The sequence below is a fragment of the Theropithecus gelada genome, chromosome 11 (genome assembly GCF_003255815.1).
Source record: "Theropithecus gelada isolate Dixy chromosome 11, Tgel_1.0, whole genome shotgun sequence".
Lineage (NCBI taxonomy): Eukaryota > Metazoa > Chordata > Mammalia > Primates > Cercopithecidae > Theropithecus > Theropithecus gelada.
In genome coordinates this window covers 9187450-9213223 of record NC_037679.1, presented here as the reverse complement: position 1 = coordinate 9213223, position 25774 = coordinate 9187450, and the positions used below count along the sequence as shown (strand labels likewise).

General features: G+C 41.7%; 1 protein-coding gene across 10 annotated transcripts in view; it reads left to right on the top strand.

The window, feature by feature from the left end:
• Nucleotides 1-820: 820 nt before the first annotated feature.
• RACGAP1 (Rac GTPase activating protein 1) overlaps nucleotides 821-25774 on the top strand; it is a 37209-nt gene continuing 12255 nt past the window's right edge. Inside the window, exons 1-9 of one of the 10 annotated variants that reach the window (XM_025402648.1) lie at nucleotides 821-990; nucleotides 5222-5337; nucleotides 6583-6645; nucleotides 9923-10011; nucleotides 19938-20140; nucleotides 21181-21317; nucleotides 22262-22331; nucleotides 23960-24013; nucleotides 25005-25085. In XM_025402648.1, coding sequence (XP_025258433.1) covers nucleotides 9927-10011; nucleotides 19938-20140; nucleotides 21181-21317; nucleotides 22262-22331; nucleotides 23960-24013; nucleotides 25005-25085 — 630 coding nt within the window. In that variant the 5' untranslated portion in view covers nucleotides 821-990; nucleotides 5222-5337; nucleotides 6583-6645; nucleotides 9923-9926. Of the gene's footprint in view, nucleotides 1061-5221; nucleotides 5338-6582; nucleotides 6646-9556; nucleotides 9703-9922; nucleotides 10012-19937; nucleotides 20141-21180; nucleotides 21318-22261; nucleotides 22332-23959; nucleotides 24014-25004; nucleotides 25086-25774 lie in introns of those variants that run through there. The other 9 variants (XM_025402650.1, XM_025402649.1, XM_025402644.1 and 6 more) reach the window with 9 other exon arrangements.

Sequence of the window (25774 nt, the reverse complement as noted above, 5' to 3'; positions counted from 1 at the left end):
ATCTGTGATCTTTCTTTCTGTCTTTTTTTTTTTTTTTTTTTTAGCTTAAGGACCAATGTGACAGTAAGTGCTCTTTCCTTTAAACCACAGCGCTTCTTGTATGCTCCAGCCAGTATTTTTCCAAATTGCGGGTAGCCATACGTTGTTGAGTAGTAAGTTCTGAGTACGTTGCATATAGTAAGGATGAGCAGAGTTTTCATTACCCGGTTGTAATGTAAAATGTATTTCTCACTGTGGGTCCAGATTTTTTAAAAAGCATGAAAGCTCCTGTGCTAGCACAATGCCAAGTTCTAAATAACGTTTATTAAATGGAATTATAGTATTTTATTTTCATTTTGTATTTATTTTTGTTTCCTCGAGCTATCGCCTCCATTCGTAGCTACTGGACAGCAGAGACCATACCATCTTTATTTTTCCGATTACCAGTGGAGTGCCTGTGATGATGTGGGCTCACTTAATATGTGTCAAATAAAAGTCTGAATGGATACATCAATGGAAGGGATAATATAGCTCAGTGAATGTGCTTGAAAATAACTGCTGTTCTAACTCCTGGTATTCTTCCGATTCTACTGAGACTTAACATTGTTCAATTAATCTTTTCCAAGGGCCCTAGTCCCGCAGACAGTGAGACCAAGAATAATTTGCACTTAAGAAGTACCACTTGCCCTTAGGCAATATGGCATCCTGAATGACTTCAGGAAAGGGCACCGCAAAAAAACCCCAAACCGTTGACATTAGTCAAAATGGCCATCTTTGGCTTCGCTTTGTCAGAATGCGCATGCCCATTCCCGTTCCCGTCACCTCTGCGTGTCCCTGACGCGTACGTCACACCGTAGAGGGACGGCGCGGGAGGAATAAATTTCTCTGTGATTGGTTGGTGAAGGATTTCAAACGGGAGCTGGCGGCGCGGCGCGGTGCGGCGCTGTTCTGCCGTTGGGTGAGGCGCGGAGCGAAGTGAAGGGCAGCCCAGGTGGGGCCAGGCTGACTGAAGTGAGTAGTCGGGGTGCCAGACCAAGTGCGTCTGGCGCTGGATTGTGGTAGGAAACAGAGCGTTCGTGTGGTGAGCCGTGGACGCCGCGGGGGTCCGGGACAGCGGGACAGGCCGGCAGCCACAGCCTGTCCACTCGGGCTTTTCTGGGGCGGGGGTCGGGGCAGGCCGAATGGACGCAGCCTGGGAGGGTAGGGGGCTTCTGTCTTGGCGCCGGGTTTTGTGGAAAGCCGGGGGCGTCTTTTTGAGGTGATGGCTGGAGCGGGGCAGGAGCCATCCCGAAGAAGAGTCTCTCAGTCAAATACGAGTTTAAGAGTGGTTGGAATGACACCCCATCTTTTTCGAAGGGAAGCACCCTGGTGTTGGAGAGACCCGGGCAGCCTGCAGTGGAGCCCCTCTCCTCAGTGGGTCGCGTGTGTCTAGGGATGCAGGCCGAGGCAATGACATCTTGTCCTTCTCATCCTAATTCTTAGCCTCAGTGACAACGAGGCCTTACTTGTGCACTTTCACGTATATTTCTCTTCACAGGATTTCATTCGTAGGCCGAAAGGTGTGTGTAGGAAAAGTGGGGGTAGGTGGGGAGATAAGCCTTTTTCTTTTCTTTTCTTTTCTTTTTTTTAAGCATTATCTTTCTCTCGAATGTGTCGGGTAAATAAGCTTTCCGAGTTATTGTAGGTGTTCAGAGAAGGCACCTTTCCTGTAGCTTAATCATTCAATAGGTATTTATTTTTTGGAGGGGATTAAAAAAAAATTTGTATATTTAGGGGGTACAGGTGCAGATTTCTTACATGCATATATTGCGTCGTGGTGAGGTCTGGATTCTTAGTGTCCCCATCACTCAAATAGTGAACATTGTACCCAATACGTAGTTTTTCAACCCTCAGCTTCCGCTTCCACCTTCCCATCTTTTGTAGTCTCCAATGTGTATTATTCCACTCTGTATGTCTGTGTACCCATTGATTAGCTTCCACTTATAAGTGAGAACATGCGGTATTTGACATTCTGAGTTATTTCACTGAGGAGAATGGCCTCCAGTTCTATCCATGTTGCTGCAAAAGATGTGATTTCATTCTTTTTTATGGCTGAGTAGTATTCTGTGGTGTATGTCTGTCTATTTATATATCACATTTTCTTTATCCAGTCCTCCGTTGATGAACACTTAGGTTGATACTGTGTCTTTGCTATTGTATTGTTTTTTTTTTTGTTTTTTTGTTTTTTTTTGAGACGGAGTTTTGCTCTGTCGCCCAGGCTGGAGTGCAGTGGCCGGATCTCAGCTCACTGCAAGCTCCGCCTCCTGGGTTCACGCCATTCTCCTGCCTCAGCCTCCCGAGTAGCTGGGACTACAGGCGCCCGCCACCTCGCCAGGCTAATTTTTTGTATTTTTTAGTAGAGACGGGGTTTCACCGTGTTAGCCAGCATGGTCTCGATCTCCTGACCTCGTGATCCGCCCATCTCGGCCTCCCAAAGTGCTGGGATTACAGGCTTGAGCCACCGTGCCCGGCCGTCTTTGCTATTGTAAATTCTGCTGCGATAAACATATGAGTGCAGGAGTCTTTTTGATATACTGATTTCTTACCCTTATACCCATTAGTGGGATTGCTGGATCGAATGATAATTCTATTTTTAGTTCTTTGAGAAATCTCCATACTGTTTTCCATAAAGGTTGTACTAGCTTGCTTTCTTTTTTCTTTTTTGAGACTGAGTCTTGCTCTGTGGCCCAGGCTGAAGTGCAGTGGTACGATCTCGGCTTACTGCAAACTCTGCCTCCCGGGTTCAAGTGATTCTCCTGCCTCAGCCTCCGGAGTAGCTGGAATTGCAGGTGTGCACCACCATGCCCGGCTAATTTTTTGTTTCTAATGGAGATACGGTTTCACCATGTTGGCCAGGCTGGTCTTGAACTCCTGGCCTCATGTGATCAGCCTGCCTTGGCCTGCCAAAGTGCTGGGATTAGAGGTGTCAGCCACCGTACCCGGTCTGCTTACTTTCATTCAATAGGTATTTCTTAAGTGCAAAGTGTAAGTAGAACACAGTCTTATTTGGTCTTAAAGAATGTGCAGTTAATTTGGGGGTAATAGAACTTTAGATAACTGGTGAGTCTAGTAAGCCTATATATACACTGTTGAGAGTACTGTACATTAGTACATCCCTTTTAGAAAACATTTTGGCACTATTAACAGCCATATAATGGTTTTTACACCCTAATATAGCAATCCTAGTCTTGGAAATCTATTCTAAGGAACACAGTCACCTGAAGAAAAATATTGTCCATAGGAATGCTCAATTCATTTATTCCCCAAATATTTATTAGTCATTTACCAAATGTCGGGTACTGTTCTAGGCATCAGGGAAGAAAACACACAAATCTCTGCTTTCTTGGAACTTAAGCTAGAGGGGAAACAGACAATAAACTGAATAAATATGTAAATATGTTAGATGGAGAGAAGTGCTTTGGAACAAAGTAAAGCAGGGTAATGTTAGAGAAAGGCTGCCATTTACAATAGGATGATTGGAAAGACCTCACTGAGAAAGTGGCATTTCAGTAAAGATATTTGAGGTGAGAGAATGACCATGCAAGAGATTCCAGGCAGAGGTAAGTGAAAAACTGGAAATGACCTAAACGTCCAAAGAAGAGAATAGTTAAACAGTTGTTCATCAACTCTTTAGAACTTAATGGAAACATGATAAAAAGAAGCAAAACACAAAATTATATGTAATGTATGATTGTAACACCATGAAATATGAGTATATAATGGACAAAGATTAAATCAGGTGGTACATATAGTTGTTTAGGGTAGTGAGATTTTTGTTTTGCTATTAATTTTTTTTTTTTTGGTAGACAGAGTTTCCCTCTTGTTTCCCAGGCTGGAGTGCAATCATGTGATCTTGGGTCACCGCAACCTCCACCTCCCGGGTTCAAGCGATTCTCCTGCCTCAGCCTCCCGAGTAGCTGGGATTACAGGCATGCACCACCACACCCGGCTAATTTTGTATTTTTAGTAGAGATGGGGTTTCTCCATGTTGGTCAGGCCGGTCTTGAACTCCCAACCTCAGGTGAACTACCTGCCTTGGCCTCCCAAAGTGCTGCGATTACAAGTGTGAGCCACTGCACCTGGCCTGTTTTACTGTTAATTTTTTTGAACATAGAAGATTAATAATAAACAGTATTTTTGTATCTGCTAAATGAATGTTATAGATAATAAAGGAAATCATTTTGGACTGAAATGGTTAGGGAAGGCTTCAGTGAATTGGTGAGACTTATTCTAGACCTTGAAGGATGGAAGACCAGAATAGGAAGAATTCACAGGGAAAAAAAGAGGTATTTAGTATGCTGAACTGATAGTAATTTTCTGAAAAATCACAATTCAAATCTTCCCTTAGTCTTCATTCATGCTGGATTGAGAACATTTTGTTTACTCTCTGCAAGTGATTTGCTTATAAAGAACATTTGGTTTCAAGATAATCCTTCTGCCCACCAGTTGTATTAGAGACTTTTGATACAGTGAAGCAGAAGCTGGACATTTCAGGAAAAGAATTGTCTTCACATTGTCCTCAAATATGTTCCTGTGACAGGATCTTAAAGTACTGAGATTATCTTTGAGAATGGTTTTCCTTGACAGCAAGGAATCTATATTGTTGATTTCTTGGAAATCTCCAGATTTAGCAATGTTTGTGGGAAAGTTTTTCATTAAAACACTTTCCTGAAAAACTCCAGCAGCCTTTCATTGCTTTGTCTTAAAGTATTTAACACCCTTGATGCATCTAAAAAACCTGATATATAGGTCTCTTAATAATGTTGTTTGAAGGTGGAGGAAGAAGAGGATAGAGACTTTTCCTAGGATACCCTGCAGTAAGATCTGTAATAGTCTGTTATTCTGAAGGACGATATCTGTCTCTTGGCTGGGTGATTGAAATTAAATTGGGGGCTCAAAGCAATCACATCCAGCTGAGACTCTTTGATGGTGTTGCCAAATTGCCCCCTTAGGGATACTTACAGATTGGGAATCTGTAACATAGTGACTTCTCCACCTCTGGGGCTCCCCATCAATAACAGCTGAGATTCTCTAACACCTTTTGGTTTAAAGTGCTCCACAAACTGATTTTCTTGCTGCACACAGGGATAGTTTCAGCTTTCCCGAAAGGCAGCAGTCTCTGTTGTGGAAAGTGACAGCTGTTTTACAGCTGCAAAAGCAATGTACTACAATATGACTTTGTTTTTGTTTCCTTTCACATTAGTGTATCTCCTAGCTATGGACTAAATAATACATGGGGGGAAATAAACAAGTATTCATGAGGGTGAAAATGTGACCCAGCAGGAAAATTACAACTATTTTCAATTGACGTTGAATAGGGTGAGTAAATTTTAGCTTTTTGAGTTACAATTTGGCTGAGATACCAGAGTTAGTACTGATATAGAAAGATATTTTTGTCATCTATAAATAATTCCTGAGAGTCACTTCTGTAGAATGTTAATAAAAATATATGGTCCCCTAGCATATAAAGAGAAGAGGATTATATTCTGCTAGTGCAATTTTTGGATTACCCTAAGTAAATCTATGTTAGAGGAAAAAATAACTCTTCAGAAACAGCAAACCTCATCTAGAATAGCTTGTTTAAAAGCCCAGACCTGGTCGAATTTTGCTATTTCCTTGATTCTTCTTGGTCTGGATTCCAGCTATAATTTATGTTTTATATGTGTTGCTGTTTGTATGACATGATTTGGGGGAGGTCTCTGAGTAGGTCTGCAACATGTATGGTCTAATTGGTATTTTTGTAACATATCATCTCTTCTATATGTTGGGTTGGAGATAATATGGATTTTGGACTCAGACCTGGGTTTCAATAAGAGCTCGACATTTATTAGTCAATTTAAGGTCTCTGGCCTTAGTTGCCCATTGTCTGTAAAATGGAGATAATTAAGTTAGTGAGGCCAGGCATGGTGGCTCACGCCTGTAATCCCAGCACTTTGGGAGGCAGAGGCAAGCAGATTGCTAGAGGTCAGGAGTTCGAGACCAGCCTGGCCAACATGGTGAAACTCAGTCTCTACTAAAAATACAAAAAAAATTAGCCGGGCATGGTGGTAGGCACCTCTAATCCCAGCTACTCAGGAGGCTGAGGCAGGAGAATCACTTGAACCCTGAAAACGGAAGTTGCAGTGAACCAAGGTGGCACCATTGCAGTCCAGCCTGGGTGACGGAGCATGACTCCATCTCAAAAAGAAGTCAAATTCACTTAAAGAAAAAGTATATGTGAAGTGTCTAGTTTAGTGCCCGAATCATTTCAAAGCACCTAGTAAATACTGGATACTTTTCTTTCTAATTGTATAGCACTATTTTAAAAAGTGGTCTAAAATTCTGAATTTAGTGATATCCTTATTTGGAGACAGCCTAGGGGGAAAAAACACCTAGATTTGAGAATCACTGTTTTAGGATGGAAGTAACAACTATCAGACCAAAACCAAACCTAAACAAAAGAAACTCACTTCATACCAACTAAAAGATACCTTATATTTTGGTAGTAAGATTCTCAACTTATACATTTAAAAATTTTTATAATATTCTGTGAGGTAAATAGAGCAAGTGTTATCTACTTCATAGATAAGTCTTGGAATTTAAGTGATTTACTGAAGATTATACTACTGGTAGATAGAAGAGCTAAAGGTTTGTCCCAGGACTTTTATTTATTTATTTATTTTAAGAGAAGGGAGTCTTGTGATGATCAGGGTGGTCTCAAACTCCTAGACTCAAGTGATCCTCCTGCCTCAGCCTCCTGAGTAGCTGGGACTACAGGCACACACCACCACACCCAGCTTGTCCCAGGACTTCTGCTCCCTCTCCCTGTTTTAACTCTTCTTTTTGCTTTAAGCTATATTACACGTTGATGTTGAGGGAGAATGGAAATTCTTTTGACCATAGCATCACAGATATCTGTGTGTGTTTCCTCTCTGAATTAACATATATCAATTTTTTTTGTGAGCATCGTATTAAATACTACATGCTTGTGTGTGTAATATAGAAGTGCTACATGTAAGGATTTTCCCCTCAAATTTACAGTCTACTTGGGACACAGGACAGAATCATATGGTAAAGTTTAATTCAAGTGCCAAGAGTTTGTATCTGAATGGCAACTGCCTGAAGCAGTGAGGGAAAGACTGGAGGCAGGGAACGCAATTGAAGTGAGTGGTGACAAGCTGCAAGTGATGAGGGGGTAGGTATGGTAGATACATGAGAGAAGAGTACACAAGGTTTAGTGATTATGCTGTGGGAAAGGGAGGAACCAGAGGTGATTCTGAAGTTTGGAACTGAGCGACTGAGAGAATGATAAAAATAGGGAAATCAAAATTGGAAGTCAGTAGGGTGTGGGATAGGGTAGGTCAGTGAGTAGGATAGTTGATGTACATAAACAGGAAGGGTAGAACAATGTAAGGAGGCTGAGGCCAGAGAATCACTTGAACCCGGGAGGCAGAGGTTGCAGTGAGCTGAGGTGGCGCCAGTGTACTCTGGCCTGGAGGACAGAGCAAGACTCTGTCTCAAAAAATTAAAAAAAAAAAAAAAAAAAAAGAACAAAAGAACAGGTTATATTGTAATTTAAGACTTAAAGTTGAGACAGAGTCTTGCTCTGCCGCTGGGGCTGGAGTGCAGTGGCCAGATCTCAGCTCACTGCAAGCTCTGCCTCCCGGGTTTAGGCCATTCTCCTGCCTCAGCCTCCCGAGTAGCTGGGACTACAGGCGCCCGCCACCTCGCCCGGCTAGTTTTTTGTATTTTTAGTAGAGACGGGGTTTCACTGTGTTAGCCAGGATGGTCTCGATCTCCTGACCTCGTGATCCGCCCGTCTCAGCCTCCCAAAGTGCTGGGATTACAGGCTAGAGCCACCGCGCCCGGCAAAAAAAGCTTTTTTTTAAACAACCAGTTTTCAACATCCTAGCACCATGAAATTTTCCTTTTTGAATTCTTGGACAGATTAGAAGTTTTGCTGTGGTACTGAGCTCACTGTCTTACAGTCTCACAATATGTGAGTGAGTGCCGAGATGACAGAAAGCAATACCTTATATTAAAACTACTGATTAGAGTCTTCCATTTTTACCTCATGAGAGCCAAAGGAAATCAACATTTGAATTGACTACCCAATGTCCTGCCCATTTCTGTCCTGTAGCACTTGGGGTATGTTGCTTATTTCGTTATATTGTTAAATCCATGGAGTCTCTATGAATTCCACAGCTCTTCCTGCCGGTTTTAATGCTATCCTTTTAGTTTTGTTCTTAGTTTAGAGAAAGATCTTTGTAATACATTTGTTGGTCTGGTTGCTTAGCAGCTTGCTGTGATTATGTAGCTTGGAACAGATACTTGCCATTTGAAAATCTTGGTTTCCGGCCCTGATTCAGGTATATATTGCATCCAGGCTTGGAACTGAAAACTTTTTTTCTATTATAGCAATTATCATATGAATATAAATGAATAATTCTGCAGCACTTAATAGAAAATATCTTATGTTTATATATTCTTTTTTGTTTTTTTGCTCTGGCACCCAGGCTGGAGTGCAGTGGCACCATCTCAGCTCATTGCAACCTCTGCCTCCCAGGTTCAAGCAATCCTCCTGCCTCAGCCTCCCAAGTAGCTGGGATTATAGGCACGCATCACTGTGCCCAGCTAATTTTTGTGTTTTTACTAGAGACAGGGTTTCGCCATGTTGGCCCAGGCTGGTCTCGAACTCCTGACCTCAAGTGATCCACCCACCTTGGCCTCCCAAAGTGCTGGGATTATAGGTGTGAGCCACCGTGCCCAGCCTATGTTCATATCTTTGTCCTTTGTGCTTTTTAATATATTTTTTCTTGCTCTCATAGCTTGTGGTACAATCTTATAAACATTGCAAAATCACTAACCCTTCATAAGAGTTCTTAAAATTTTATTTAGGAAATAAGGACCTGGACTAGAATGTTGAAGCATTGGTTAAGAGAAACATAAGAATCCTTTAATGGTATTTCTGAGGACATTACATTTCTAATGAAATTTGACTTTTTATTTCATTTCCTTGATAGTTTTCATAACATCCAGTTAATGTGTTTCTTTCTTGACTGTTAAGTGAAGATCTTATTTCCTCAAAGTGTTCCCAGTTAAAGTCTATTTGGAATATAACTGCCTGTAATGACACTGTTTTTTCTGTAGTATCAGCAGGCCTTTGGGGGGAAATACGAAGCCTGAAATTCACTATACAGAACACAGTAGCAAATGATTTTTGCTTTGCCCTTCGAACTATGAAGGTGGTGTATTGTCTCTCTGATGCCAGAATGTGGTACAACATAATCCTTTGCCTCTACTTAGTATAAATTTGTTAGACATAGTTCCTCCACGCAGCCCAGCAGAGAGCCCTGCATTACAGAAATAATTCTTGTGCTGCTGAGCTGGCGATTTTCCCACTTAATCATTCGTGTGACGTCATCTGTGCTGTTGGTAGGAAATGTGCTGACCATGTCCTGCATTTTAAAAGGCAGTTGCAACCGGGGCATTAGCTAAAAATGAAATTAAAAATAGATATTTTAAGTCACATTGTAGGTCTTCAAGGCCCGCAAGGAATAAACTGGCAAAAGTATTATATTAATCAATAGGCTTGACTTGAAGAACCACATTTTGTTGTTGGTCAGTCACTTAGTAATCAACTGACATGCTTTTTCCTATTTGTTTTCTGCTACAAAGTGATTGGAGGGGCTGTTATATTCAAAGGTCTGAAATGGTTTTCTAATTTTAAGATGAGTCTTAAATATTCCAAGTTTGTTTTTATAATAAGAATCACACAAAACATCTGTTGTTAGCTTGAGATTCTTATAATGGTAGTTACAAATGGAAGAGTCCAGATGTTGGTCACTGATGGCTGGATTGCTATAGAATCTTCTGTCGTGGGTGAGAAGGCAGGACCCCTAATGTATATTTGATTTCTTGGCAGAAAGATGGATACTATGATGCTGAATATGCGGAATCTGTTTGAGCAGCTTGTGCGCCGGGCAGAGATTCTCAGTGAAGGAAATGAACTCCGTAAGTCATTCTGAGCTGGCCTGTCCAAAAGGAAAAACAGATTTCAAATTTGGGATTTTTACAAAGCTGAAGTATTTTCCAGTCTTAAAGTTGTTTTTCATTTGGGTTACCTAAAAATAAAGCAGTGGTCACTTACGTGGTCAAAGCCTAACAGCACTCATTCTAAATGGTCACTAAAATTCTTTTCTGTAGCTGCTCTTAATAGGTTTTAGCCAGGCTTTTTTATTATCTTTATTTATTTTTTTGAGATGGAGTCTCTCTCTGTCACCCAGGCTGGAGCGCAGTGGCGACATCGCGGCTCACTGCAACCTCTGCTCCCCAGGTTCAAGCGATTCCCTGTCTCAGCCTCTCGAGTAGCAGGGATTACAGGCACATGCCACCAAGCCCGGCTAATTTTTTGTATTTTTAGTAGAGACAGGGTTTTGCATGTTAACCAGGCTATTCTCAAACTCCTGACCTCAGGTGATCCGCCTGCCTCGGCCTCCCAAAGTGCTGGGATTACAGGCGTCAGCCACTGTGCCTGGCCGCTTTTTTATTATCAAGATTCTTTTTCTGCTGAATAGTTGGCACTATTTTCTGTGCCATGAACTGGGAAAAATTTACTAGGATATTGCTTTTTTCTTTAGAGTAGCAGTTGGCTATACTTTTTATCCTGGATTTTCTTTGTGTTCTATAAAAGCATTTTCAGTTGAAGTGGGAAAAAGTCATAATTTCTTCTTTCTTTTTTCTTTTTTTTTTTTTTTTAAAGAATGTCACTCTGTCTCCCAGGTTGCACCACCATGCCCTGCTACTTTTTCAAAATTTTTTATAGAGATAAGGTCTCCCTATTTTACCCAGGCTGGTGTCCACCTCTTGGCCTCAAGCAATCCTCTCACTTCTGCCTCCCAAAGTGCTGGGATTATAGGTATGAGCCACCAGGCCCAGTCCACAATTTCTTTTTGAAGGAGATACTAGGTATCTGCTTTCACCTAATTCATATATTTGATGCTGAGTAATTAATGATTGAGAGCCAAGTTTGGTGGCTTGCACCTGTAATCCCAGCTACTCAGGAGGCTGAGGCAGGAGAATCACTTGATGCCAGGAGTTTGAGACCAGCTTGGGCAACATAGCAAGACTGTCTCTGAAAACATTAGCGGTCGGGCATAGTGGCTCATGCCTATAATCTTAGCACTTTGTAGGGCTGAGATGAGTGGATCGATTGAGTCCAGGAGTTTGAGACCATCCTGGGCAACATGGCAAAACCCCATCTCTGGTTTTATTTTTTTTTTTTTTATTTTTTTTTATTTTTATTTTTTTTGAGACGGAGTCTCGCTCTGTCGCCCAGGCTGGAGTGCAGTGGCCGGATCTCAGCTCACTGCAAGCTCCGCCTCCCGGGTTTACGCCATTCTCCTGCCTCAGCCTCCCGAGTAGCTGGGACTACAGGCGCCCGCCACCTCGCCCGGCTAGTTTTTTGTATTTTTTAGTAGAGACGGGGTTTCACCGCATTAGCCAGGATGGTCTCGATCTCCTGACCTCGTGATCCGCCCGTCTCGGCCTCCCAGAGTGCTGAGATTACAGGCTTGAGCCACCGCGCCCGGCCCTATTTTTTTTTTTTGAGATGAAATATCACTCTGTCACCCAGGTTGGAGTGCAGTGGCGTGATCTCGGCTCACTGCAACCTCCACCTTCTGGGCTCAAGCAATTGTCCTGCCTCAGCCTCCCAGGTAGCTGGGATTGTAAGCGTCCGCCACCACACTCAGCTAATTTTTGTATTTTTAGTAGAGATGGGGTTTTGTCATGTTGGCCGGGCTGGTCTTGAACTCCTGACCTCAAATGATCCACCCACCACAGCCTCCTCCCGAAGTGCTGGGATTACAGGTTTGAGCGCCTGACCACAAAAACCCCATCTCTACAGAAAAAAAAAGAAAAAGAAAAAGAAAAAGCTGGTGTGGTGGCATGCTCCTGTGATCCCAGCTACCTCGGAGGCTGAGGTGGGAGGATCGCTGGGAAGGCGGAGGTTGCAGTGAGCTGAGATCACACTCGTGTACTCCAACCTAGGACAGAGCGAGACCCTATTTCAAAAACAAAAGAATTAGCTGGGTGTGGTGACACACGCCTATGGTCCCAGATACTCAGGAGGCTGAAGGATTGCTTGAGCCCAGGAGTTTGAGGCTACAGTGAACTATGATTGTGCCACTGCACTCAAGCCTGGGTGACAGAGTGAGACTCCATCTCCCCGGGGGAAAGAATAAAGGATTGAGATGGGGTGGCGAACTGGGGAGAAAAAGGAGGTGCTAATAGAGGAACCGTCTGGGAAATAAATTAGCAAGAAAGAAAAATGGGGCTGATGGTACTGACATGTGATCTAAGGGAATTATTCTATACCAGCTTCTCTTTGTATTACCATCCTCTCCTATTTCAGACTTTCATTAATACCTAATTTAGTAAATGTTGTTCTCGAGTCAGCCTTACTGGTGTTAAAGTAATGTAAGAACTGTGTCTTGAACTTTTTTTTATTTCTATAGTACTTACTGTGGTATCTTGCTTATGCCATTCAATATTTTCTTTGAATTGATTGATGTTTTTAATAGCTCTTATCCACTTACAGGCCTTTCAAAACAATATTCTATTTTCTGTCTCTAATAGCTGCTGCATGACCCTATCATCTGGTACCAGCTCAGTAACCACAATGGCATACTAATTAGGCTTCTCTTTGAGGTCACATCATCTCAGAAGATGGATTACTTTAGAGTGTGGTGGGGACTAGAGTGTGGAATAAGAGATCTTAATACTCAGGTTCATTCAGCAAATATTTTGTGAGAACCTATCAGGGCTTTTAGCATTTTTGAATTGAGGGAAAGGGATGACTAAATGGTGTTATGGGGGAAAGGGTTTGAGCTGAGCTTTAGCTATAGGGTAGAATCCCAACAGGCAGAGATGAAAGGGGGTATTTTAGATCAGGCGACAGCCTGAGCGGAGGCAAGAAGGTGTGGGACTTGAGGGAAATAGGAGTAAGGGGGAGTGACATAATCAGAACTGTGCTTTGGGAAGATTACCCTGGCAGAGGTGTAGGCTGCATTAGAGGTGGATGCTGGGAGACTGACTAGGAATGACATGGTTGTCATAGCTCAGGAAAGAGGCAATAACAGCCCTAACTGGAATGGTAGTTGTGACGATGGAAGCAGGGAGAAATGGGTAGAAGAGATTGTGATAATAAGACCTATAGAAGGGGGCAACTGATAAAATATGGGGGCAGAGGGAAGACTCTGTGGTTTAGAGTGTTGATAACTAGTGTTGGCTTTTACCTGTTATTTCTGTGTCTGTTTCTCCACCTATAAAATAGGAATTTAAACATCTCTATTTTCTTTGTGAGAGTGCTATGAGGATTTGAGCATAAATTGAGATGTTGTGAAATACTTTGGGAAATGATTATGCCAGAAATCTCCTCCCCAAAATGTTTATTTTTAAAGAAATCCTGATTTTATTATATAAGCAAATTTTTACCTTCCCATTTATTTCTCTTATAAAATAGAGGTACATTTTACCTCCTTCTCCAAATCTCTAATTTGGAATGTTGGCTTTTTTTATTTTTTATTTTTATTTTTTGAAACAAGAGTTTCACTCTTATTGCCCAGGCTGGAGTGCAATGGTGCGATCTCGGCTCACCGCAACCTCCGCCTCCTGGGTTCAAAAGATTCTCCTGCCTCAGTCTCCCAAGTAGCTGGGATTACAGGCATGCGCCACCACGCCTGGCTAATTTTGTATTTTTGGTAGAGACGGGGTTTCTCCATGTTGGTCAGGCTGGTCTCGAACTGCTGACCTCAGGTGATCCGTCTGCCTTGCCTTCCCAAAGTGCTGGGATTACAGGCATGAGCCACCGCGCCCAGCCCTCATTTATTTATTTATTTTTGAAACAGTGTCTCACTCTGTTGCCCAGGTTGGAGTGCAGTGGCAGGATCTCGGCTCACTACAACTTCTGCCTCCCAGGTTCAAGCAATTTTCCTGCTTCAGCCTCCTGAGTAGCTGGGGTTACAGGTGTCTGCCACCATACCTGGCTAATTTTTGTATTTTTAGTAGAGAAAGGGTTTCATCACGTTGGCCAGGCTGGTATTGAACTCCTGACCTCAGGTGATCCACCCACCTTGGCTCCCAAAGTGCTGGGATTACAGGTGTGAACCACCGTGCCCAGCCTAGTTTTTGTTTTTTGGAGACAAGGTCTTGCTCTGTTGCCCAGGCTGGAGTACAGTGGTGCAATCATAGTTTACTGCAGCGTTGAACTCCTGAGCTCAAGCAATCCTCCTACCTCAGCCTCCTGAGTAGCTGGGACTATAGGCTTGTGCTACCACACCGGCTAATTTTTTTTTTTTTTTTGAGATGGAAACTCACTCTGTTGCCCAGGCTGGAGTGCAGTGGCACAATCTTGGCTCACTGCAAGCTCCGCCTCACGGGTTCATGCCATTCTCCTGCGTGACTGGGACTATAGGCGCCTGCCACCACGCCCGGCTAATTTTTTGTATTTTTAGTAGAGACGGGGTTTCACCCTATTAACCAGGATGGTCTCGATCTCCTGACCTCATGATCTGCCCGCCTCGTCTTCCCGAAGTGCTAGGATTACAGGCGTGAGCCACCATGCCTGGCCCACACAGGCTAATTTTTATATTTATTTTTATTATTTTATTTTGAATTTTTATTATTTACTTTTTCTCCCAAACTACTGTAAGCACTACTTTTGTTTTAATTCTATTTTTTGTAGAGACAAGGTCTTGCCATGTTTTCCAGGCTGGTCTTGAACTCCTGGGCTCAGGTGATCCTCCTACCTTAGCCTCCCAAAGTGCTGGGATTATAGGTGTGAGCCAGTGCGCCTGGCAAATGTTGGCTTTTGCGGAACTAAAGTAGCCGTGTGTTTTTCAGACACTAGAATCAACTTCATGCATCCACCCCAGTGTCTGTCCTCTTTTTCTTTTTCTTTTTCTTTTTTTTTTTTGAGACAGTCTCATTCTGTCGCCCAGGCTGGGGTGCAGTGGTGCGATCTCAGCTCACTACAACCTCTGTCTCCTGGGTTCAAGTGATCCTCCTGCCTCAGCCTCCCAACTAGCTGGGATTACAGGTGCGTGCCACCAAGCCGGCTAGTTTTTGTATTTTTAGTAGCAATGTTTCACCATGTTGGCCAGGCTGGTCTTGAACTCCTGACCTCAAGTGATCCACCTGCCTTGGCCCTGCAAAGTGCTAGGATTACAGTCGTGAGCCACTGTGCCTGGCCTATACTCTCCTTAGATCATTAGGAATTCCCCGCGTGCCTAAGTATCCCTTGACTCCTTACTCTTGCCTTTCATCATTAACTTCATTCCTCTTTCTCTTTTTTGTATTGATTTTTTTTTTTTTTTTTTTGAGACAGAGTTTTTCACTCTTTGTTGCCCAGGCTGGAGTGCAGTGGTGCAATCTCGGCTCACCGCAACCTCCGCCTCCTGGGTTCAAGTGATTCTCCTGCCTCAGCCTCCCGAGTAGCTGAATTAGGCATGTGCCACCACACCTGGCTAATTTTGTATTTTTTGTAGAGATGGGGTTTCTCCATGTCGGTCAGGCTGGTCTCCAACTCCCGACCTCAGGTGATCCACCTGCCCTGGCCTCCCAAAGTGCTGGGATTACAAGTGAGAGCCACCATGCTCGGCATGTATTGTTTTTTAAAAAGCTTAAGTCTGAGCCGGGCAAAGCGGCTCACACCTGTAATTCCCAGCACTTTGGGAGGCCAAGGCGGGCGGATCACTTGGTCAGGAGTTCAAGACCAGCCTGACCAACGTGGTGAAACCCCTTCTCTACTAAAAATACAAAAAGTTAGCCAGGCATGGTAGTGTTTACCTGTAATCCCTGTTACTTGGGAGACTGAGGGATGAGAATCACTTGAACCCGGGAGATGGAGGTTGCAGTCAGCCAAGATCATGTCATTGCACTACAGCCTGGGCAACAGAGTGAGATGCCGTCTCTTTAAAAAAAAAAAAAAAAAGAGAGAGCTAAGTCCAAGTTACGGGAAGATCAGAATGAAAGTTAATATTTTAAAAAAGATGACTTTAATAGTATATTTTGTTGTCTTGTTTTCTCCAGTCCACACAGTTTTTTATGTTCTATTTTTAATTTGTCATAAGCTGCCTGAGCTTTTTAAAAAAATATCATTGGTGTATAAATTAGGAATAAGTATAATTTAACATTTATCAGGTGCTTATTGTGTGCCAGTGACATACTAGGTTTGTACTACACTATGCACAGTATCAAATACTGAAGTATATATGATATATTGCCTGTCTTCAAGAAGATTATGGTATTTTAGTTTCAGAGACAGGATTTTTTTTCTCATGAAACAGAAGATAGTACAAGTATCAAAATACATGCTTTTGGGTAATCTAGAAAAATTTAATGTGTTGCAAACTGATTAGGAAAAGATTCACAGACCAGATGGGACTTGGTAAATGGGTATGTTAAGAAGAGTAGGTAGGGCATTCCATTTGAAGTACATAGCTTGGTCACAAGTGAGAAGGCCTCTGTTCTGTGGGCAGGGGCAGACCGGTTTAGCTAGGTGGGTATTGCATAGTGGTGGGAGGTAAGTTTGTTTAAACTGGTAAGGTGGTCTTGGATGCTGGTAAATTTAATTTGAACAGCGGCTTTTCATTCATTCATTTGTTCAACAGATATTTCAAGTGTCTACTGTGTGTTAGGCAGGTTACAACACTGGAGATAAAAGAGCAAAGGAGACATAGGGTCTTTGTCCTTAAGAAACTTAGAGAGGGTAGTGGGGAAGACAAATGGAAGAGCCTGTTCAAAGGCCTGGGGGAGTAAACGGAAAAAAAAAATCAAGATTTCTGGACCCACTTAAATCTGCTTGCTGAGCTATGAACCAAATCCTGATTTTTAAATTTTAAATAAATCAAAGATAACCCTCAATTTGGAAATTTCCCTTCTCTTTCCTCCTTTTTCATAGGTACACTTCATAGTTTAGGGTGTATATAACTTTTTAAAGGAGGTACTGTAATTTGGATTTTATAAGTCTTTTTTTTTGAGACAGCATCTCACTCTGCTGCCCAGGCTGGAGTGCAGTGGCACAATCTCAGCTCACTGCGACCTTTGCCTCCTGGAGTAGTTGGGATTACAGGCGCATACCACTAAGCCCAGCTAATTTTTGTGTTTAAGTAGAGACAGGGTTTCACCATGTTGGCCAGACTGGTCTTGAACTACTGGCCTCAAGTGATCTGCCCGCCTCAGCCTCCCAAAGTGCTGGGATTACAGGCGAGAGCCACCATGCCCGACCTGAATTTTATAAATCTTTTAATGTGCACTTCATGAAAGGCAAGTACCAAGCTGAATTGTGATTCACCAACTGACCAAAACAGTGCCATGATTATTGGTCTTCAACATCAAAATTGTTTCTGATCTATAGTCAAAATGCCTTCTGACCCGATCCTAGCAAACTTTGCTCATAGTAGAATTGTACATAAAAGTCGTGTCTTTCGGCCGGGCGTGGTGGCTTATGCGTATAATCCTAGCACTTTGGGAGGCTGAGGCGGGTGAATCACTTGAGGTCAGGAGTTTGAGACCAGCCTAGCCAACATGGTAAAACCCCATCTCTAGTTAAAATACAAAAATTAGCTGGGCGTGGTGGCGTACGCCTGTAGTCCCAGTTACTCAAGAGGCTGAGGCAGGAGAGTTGCTTGAACCTGGGAGGCGGCGTTGCAATGAGCTGAGATTGTGCTACTGCACTCCAGTCTGGGTGACAGAGGAAGACTGTCTCAAGTAAAAAGTATGCCGGGCACAGTGCCTCACGCCTGTAATCCTAGCACTTTTGGAGGCCAAGGCCGGTGGATCACCTGAGGTTAGGAGTTTGAGACCAGCCTGGCCAACATAGTGAAACCCCGTCTCTACTAAAAATACAAAAATCAGCTGGGCATGGTGGCCCACACCTGTAATCCCAGTCACTCATGAGGCTGAGGCAGGAGAATTGCTTGAACCCAGGAGGCGGAGATTGCAGTGATCCAAGATTGTGCCATTGCACTTCTGCCTGGGCAACAAGAGTGAAACTGTCTCAAAAAAAAAAAAAAAAAGTAATGTCTTTTTTTTTTTTTTCCCACATTTCTCACTTGCACACACAAAAAGTAATATATTAATCAGGTATGTAAATGTTCTGCTTTGGGTCTGACTTAAACTAAGCTGAAGCAGTAATTTAGTAAAAGGAGTATCCTAAAGAACAAACAAACCAGCAAAATTAGGTCAGATGAAAATCTTTTTATTTTCAAAATTGTTTTTCAGTTTGGTAAATATTTTGAGTGTGTATGTGTACAGTATTTAGTTTGCAAACAGATAGGTTTTTTCTTTAAAAAAAAAAAACCCACAAAAAAGTAGCATGTTCCAGACTAACCCAACATATTATTTCTTAAAACTATTTGAATTGTAATACTTTATTTATTTATTTTTGAGAAGGAGTCTCTGTTGCCCAGGCTGGAGTGCAGTGGCCGGATCTCAGCTCTCTTCAAGCTCCGCCTCCCAGGTTCACGCCATTCTCCTGCCTCAGCTTCCCGAGTAGCTGGTACTACAGGCGCCCGCCACCATGCCCGGCTAATTTTTTTGTATTTTTAGTAGAGACGGGGTTTCACCATGTTAGCCAGGATGGTCTTGATCTCCTGATCTCGTGATCCGTCTGCCTCAGCCTCCCAAAGTGCTGGGATTACAGGTGTGAGTCACCGTGCCCAGCCATACTTTTTTTTTATTGTTGATATTTGCATTGTTTAAGATAACTAGGTCATAATAACCTATTTTGCTGAAATTTGTTGTTTGCTAAAAACTAAAGTTTTCTTAATGACTTGGTTTCTCTGGAACAAATTGGTATCCTAATTTGTAAGTTCGATATTTGGTCAAATTATTAAAATTGTTTAAAAAGGACTATGTATTGTTTCTATGCTCTTAGGTTAAATTCATATGGGAAAAGTGCCCTTACTACCTAAGAATCTGCTAACTGTGTGTGAATTTGGCCTAGTTTCAGCTGTAAACTGGGTTAGTTTGACCAGCAGCAGATGTACACCTTGAGATCTTCTTCCTTGATGTTGGTGGAGAGTGATCCTTAGAGATAGATGGAGGTTAAGTAGAAAATTGTAAGGCACTTTTGCAAATACATTGCAGAAGAACAGCTTTGCCAATAGCAGGAGATAAGAATGAATGCCACCAGGGTTATCTTCTTCCTTTGAGATGCTGCCTTGGAAGTGATGCTCTCTTTGCAGACATTTGAAGAGACTTCACATTGTGCTATCAGGGATGTTCCGAAAGCTAGTATGTTCTTCTCTTCCTCTTTTTTTTTTTTTTTCAACTGGAATGTTTACATACCCTTCAGGGCAGTGTTAAACAGCAAAAGCAAATTGGCTTTTTACTTTCAAATCAATATTTGTATAATTATATAGTCAAACGGAATTGTAGGTCTAGACATCTGTAATATTAATCTACATCTACTGGAGCATATTACAGCAGTTACATTTGAATCTGCTGTTTAACATCTCTCTGGTGCAGCAATGCGTGACTGTAAAGGAAGCTGTTTTTGTTTTATAGCTATAACTGTCCTGGTGCGTGACAGCTGCCTCAAAGGTATCCCCCTTTGATTGCCTTCTGTTCAGGAGCTTTCAGTGTTAGTGTTACATCTGGAGCCAGGTGACTAATGAGTTACATATTCCATAGCAGATGCCACTGGCTAAGCCAAAAGTAAGTGGCCTATCGAAATAGGAATTGCTACCCACAAAGTTCTCATCAGAGTGATAAATATATCCAAGATCTGCACCCGGTTATTTTCAGCTGTATTTGCCCATAGTTCAGCTAGTTCCTTAATTATGAATTTCAAATAAAGCTAACCGTAGGATTCATTTATTAGAGCAATTATACTGTTTGGTGCTTGAATTATTAAAGATTCCCCCTTTCCTCAGAATTTATCCAGTTGGCGAAGGACTTTGAGGATTTCCGTAAAAAGTGGCAGAGGACTGACCATGAGCTGGGGAAATACAAGGATCTTTTGATGAAAGCAGAGACTGAGCGAAGTGCTCTGGACGTTAAGCTGAAGCATGCACGTAATCAGGTGGACGTAGAGATCAAACGGAGACAGAGAGCTGAGGCTGACTGCGAAAAACTGGTGTGTATTGTTTTCCATGCTAGAACAGTGATGATGCGGGAGGGGGAAAGCATTGTCTGACAGTTTCCACTTGCCAAATATACCTAGTTTCTTCTTCCACATTAAAGAACTGAAAGTGACCTGTTCTTTAACAGCTTGCCCATGATTAGAGCTGAAATTGCAGACTAGGAATCTTGTTCTTCGTAATTTGAAATTTAAATGTTTTTGTCATTTAGACTTGAAACTATTACTTAACAGACAGATTTCAAATGAGAACTTAAAGAATCAGAGGAAAAGGGAGGGAGGGAGATCCTAACATACTTGATCTGTCACAAGATATTAGCCATCCTTCATTGTTTATTTTAAGTGCTACCCGGAATATCCATCCTTATATGAGTAGCTGGTACTTTGTCATTCATACAGGCAAAACAACTGTGACTCTTTTCATCACCGCTCTCTAATTCAGAGTAAAAGGTTAGATGTATTCCACCAGTTGAGCAATGTGACTGACACAGAACACTACCATTTTTATGTGTCAGGATGGGTCATAGTGCAAAAGAAAGCCTTTACTGGGAGGGACTAATCCATCTTGGTATACAGTGTTAGATGCCTCAGTAAACTCAAATTGTCTGGTTCCAGTGCTTTATAGCTTTGTATCCATTTTAATGCATTTTGCTCCACTACTTAGAGAGGTGGGTGGCTGCTTTGATCCGTAGAAGCCAATATTTGTTCTGATAAAATGACACTAAAGTGTTTTTGCTATGTGAAATCTATTTTGGGACTCTCATTTTGCATTATTCTTCTCTTGGATTACCAGGTTAATCCAAAAGTCTTCTAGCAGAAACTTCGCTATTCTAGATGTAGTTCATTTTGCCAGTCAGAAATCAGAGACACAATCTGGGTTTGATGTGAATTAATATGCTATTGGTGTAGCAGCCTTCCTAAAGGCCTATTTGCATAATGCTGTATTTTAATGTCTTCTGGTCTGCCCGTCCCATAAATTTGAGGTGAAGCTTTCTCCCCTGGCTAGTTATGATGCTTTACTCTGCTTTGGTCTGTAGGAACGACAGATTCAGCTGATTCGAGAGATGCTCATGTGTGACACATCTGGCAGCATTCAACTAAGCGAGGAGCAAAAATCAGCTCTGGCTTTTCTCAACAGAGGCCAACCATCCAGCAGCAATGCTGGGAACAAAAGGTGGAGGAACTGCATCTGTTGTTATCCGATCACAAGCAACACAGCTGTCAGATATTCTTGTTATCTGAATTCTTAAATATACTGCTTCTAGAATGTGTGCTTAAAAAGGCAGAAAAAGATTTTGAGGGGAAGAGTAGGTGGGGAATAAAGGCACAGGGACGTCCCTATTTATTTTATTTTATTTTTAAATCTTTCCTAAGGATGTTGTTTTGCCATGGATAAAATTTTGATATTGGTGCTAAATTGTGCATCAATAACTAATCCTGCGCATTGCTAAGAAACCCAAAGGTGAAAGTGGCAGTTCAGCAATACTTTCAGTGTTTACTCTCCAGAGAGCTCTTACAGCTCTTCTGGTTTAGAAAGGCCTCTGTGAGCCAAGACGAGACAATAATTTTGGTTCCACTGCACCACTGTTTAAAATAGTCTCAACCAGGCTTTGAATTTAACATCCCCAGTACAATACGTAGGGAAAGGTCAGCTATTTGTTTTGTTGCCTGGTTGTTTTATGGGGAATCTTTATAACTAAGAAGACGTACAGGCTTAATTTCTTAAAAAGTCAGTGCTGGGTAATACTCTCGTTTGTAGAAACTAGCATAGTTGGGATCTAATTAAACTTCATTCCCTTGATTTTGTGAATTTTGAGTAACCTGTAATACAAACTCAATAGAGAATAGCACCCATAACCCTGACTAACTTTCAACTGCTGTTATAAGGTCTTTGCTGAAAAAGCAACTGTGCTGCACCTGTACTCATGCACACACACTCCTCCGTGGAAACCATACAAAGTAGCCTACCACAGGGTTTGAGATTGTAGTTGTCTCTATAGTGAAGATTTTGCTATGAAATTAACTGATTACCTGACCAGTAGGACTTGTTCTGAATGTTGGTGAATTTTACATTCCACGGTCTACTATGTCTAACATTGTATTGTTTCACTGATCTAGACTATCAACCATTGATGAATCTGGTTCCATTTTATCAGATATCAGCTTTGACAAGACTGATGAATCACTGGTAATAAACATTTGATCTCTGAGAATTACCTACTTTTCTTACCTCTGCTTCCCCAGAAATATCTCTCCTGTCCTCTCTTCTGAACATCTTATATTACTATTTTATTAGCTGATGTGTTACAGATTCTGAGCTAGCAATTTAAAATGTAAATCCACATGAGCTATAAGAGACTGGCTTTTGTATTAGTTTCTGAAGTGAGAATATAGAATTCAGAATTTGGCATGAGTTGAGTTCATTTAATAGATCTCTGTGTGCCACTTGTACTAATTGATTATATTTTGACTTATTAAAGCCCAGCTAGTAATGAAAATATTAGCAAGACTGTATGTCGGCAGCGTTTATTTGCCGCTCTTAAATAGATTTGTGCCTTATTTCTGAATTAGTTTGGTTCTTGGGGAAAGCATAGTCGTACTTCACAATTAGAAGGAAACCAAGGTTTTGGGATTTCACCCAGAAAAGTGTGATTAGAGTTTCTAGGCACTATATAATGCTTTCATCAACAATGGTTAACATGTTAAACTATTTGTTGCCCTGCTTTTATGGGGCGGCACACTTCTTTTTACTTATAGTGATGCTTCTGCATAAAAGGTCATCTCCTGATACAGTCTTTGATATAGTTCATTGATTTGTACATCTTTTCTGTTGCTAGCTGAAAACTAGCAAACAAAGCAAATCAGGATGTTTTTGGTGACTGGTTTTCTGATATAGCAAAACAAGTGACAACTACTTATTACGTGGCTAGGAGTTTTCTGTTCAAATTCAGTATTTGACCAGGGAAAATATGGCCATTTTATAGATAAAAATATTAGGCATCGTCTTTTTCAAATAGGGAATGATATAGTGGAGGTCTCGAATATATAATAAAACTAGATCATATTATCAGTTGATTTTTGAGCTAGACCTACGTATGATATGATATTTGTTGTAACTGAAGCTGAATCAAACAACCAGTAACTACATTACTGGACCATGAATTGGGGAAGTTAAATTTATTTAGCTAAGCTATTATTTGCTGTATACCGCTATTTCTAGATACTGTTTTCAGGGATAATCAGGAGTAAGGAAATCACAGGTAACTACTAAAATGAATGCAAATAGTTAAAATAGGTGAATTGAAATGTGACCACAATAAAAGACAAATAGTTCTTTAGTGGTGAACATGTTTTCGGGCCCAAGTTCCTAAACTGTAGAACTTTTTAAGTGGCCACATTATGCAGAGTATCTGATTAGACAATGGCAGTCCCTTGGGGGCAAGAATCACATCTAACACGATCAGTATAGTGCCTAACATTCTGTAAGTTTTAAAACTAATTACAAAAATAATCAGAAATAAAGGATCAGCCACCGGAAATAATCACGGCAGAAGTTGATTCTTTAACCTTTTCTTGCCTCTGTGGTATTGATTCCTGATTTTATAATAATAGCTTCAATTTTTGAAAGAAAGCACATTAACTTACTATAGCTCTATAGCTCAAACACTTGAGACCTTCCCTTCTTTAACTCTCCCCGAATTGTACATTAGGTAGCCTGACTGACGAAGCCTTTAAAGTTCTCTGTAAATTTATTTGTACAGGGTTTAGGGAAGGCCTAACCAAAAAAAGAAATTAATACAGTGTAATTGTCAACAGGATTGGGACTCTTCTTTGGTGAAGACTTTCAAACTGAAGAAGAGAGAAAAGAGGGTATGTATGGTTTGTTTAGTCTTTTTTGTAAACATAGTATTAATAGAGTTATTTTTGCAAATTTTGCCATAATACTGCATTCCTGACATGTTGCCCTAGCCATTGTTAAGCACATAGTACAAATGAATTCATGCTGTGGAGACAGTATTGCTATTCTCTTTTTTTTGAGATGGAGTTTTGCTCTTGTTGCGCAGGCTGAAGTGCAATGGCGCAATCTCGGCTGACTGCAACCTCCGCCTCCTGGGTTCAAGCAATTCTCCTGCCTTGGCCTCCCAAGCAGCTAGGATTGCAGGTGCCCGCCACCACGCCCAGCTAATTTTTGTATTTTTAGTAGAAATGGGGTTTCACCGTGTTGGCCAGGCTGGTCTCGAACTCCTGACCTCAGGTGATCCACCTGCCTTGACCTCCCAAAGTGCTGGGATTACAGGCGTGAGCCACTGCTCCCAACCAGTATTGGTACTCTTTGAAGTAGTAACTTAGGACAGGATCTTGTCCATTTCACTGTTTAGGCTGCATTTCAATTCATTCGTACAGTGGAAAAGGATAAACTTAAGTTTGTTTTGAATTGTCATATGAATTTTTACACAGAACTTTTGTGCTCTAATATAAGCTTCAGATGAAATGCATGTATAATGGGATATATAGAGATCTATCTGTGTATGCTTGTTTAGGGTACTTAATGTGTTTCCAAGACTTCATGTCCTTAGTTAGGATTACAGCTGTACTTTTTCTGGTAGTGTCATCTAAATTTCTCCACAGCTTGCTCATTTTTTCTAGGGCACTGAGAGCATTTTTGTACAACATATTCTTTTGGAACAGCTTATTCTTCATGTGGAAATAGGCAAAGAGAGAGAGAGCGAGCACATTGTTTGTTATTTACTGTAGCCCTAATCCCTAGGACCTGTATCCAGGTTGTCTGACGGAATAATTTTATCTTCTGTGCTTCAGTTCTGCTTGGCACTAAAGTTACGGGTCTTTGTCTCCTTTTTAGCGCTCTAGTAGCCGACAGTTTGTTGATGGTCCCCCTGGACCTGTAAAGAAAACTCGTTCCATTGGCTCCACAGTAGACCAGGTAAGAATAGTCAGGCCAAGATAACAGAGATTACAGGCCCCAAGCATTAAAACTCCTCTGAGTCAGTATTGCAGCATTGTTTTGAGAGAGATGATGTTTGGTTACAGTTTTTGTTTGTTTTTTTTGAGAGAGTTTTGTTCTTGTTGCCCAGGCTGGAGTGCAATGGCGTGATCTTGGCTCACTGTAACCTCCGCCTCCCAGTTCAAGTGATTCTCTTGTCTCAGCCTCCCAGGTAGCTGGGATAACAGGCGCATGCCACCACGCCTGGCTAATTTTTGTGTTTTTAGTAGACAGGGGGTTTCATCATATTGGTCAGGCTGGGCTTGAGCTCCTGACCTCAGGTGATCCGCCCGCCTCAGCCTCCCAAAGTGCTGGGATTACAGGCGTGAGCCTCCGCGCCTGGCTTTGGTTAAAGTTTTTCTATGCAGTAGAATCTTTATCCATGTGAATGGAATTACTCTGATTAAGTAAATAACTGTCAGAGTGAGTCTTAGTTGCTTGAATATATGCCCCCATCACCTATGTTTATCTTCTTAAGTATGAGATTTCTTTATTTTTACTTTTTTTTTTTTTTTTTTTTGAGACGGAGTCTCGCTCTGTCGCCCAGGCTGGATTGCAGTGGCCGGATCTCGGCTCACTGCAAGCTCCGCCTCCCGGGTTCACGCCATTCTCCTGCCTCAGCCTCCGGA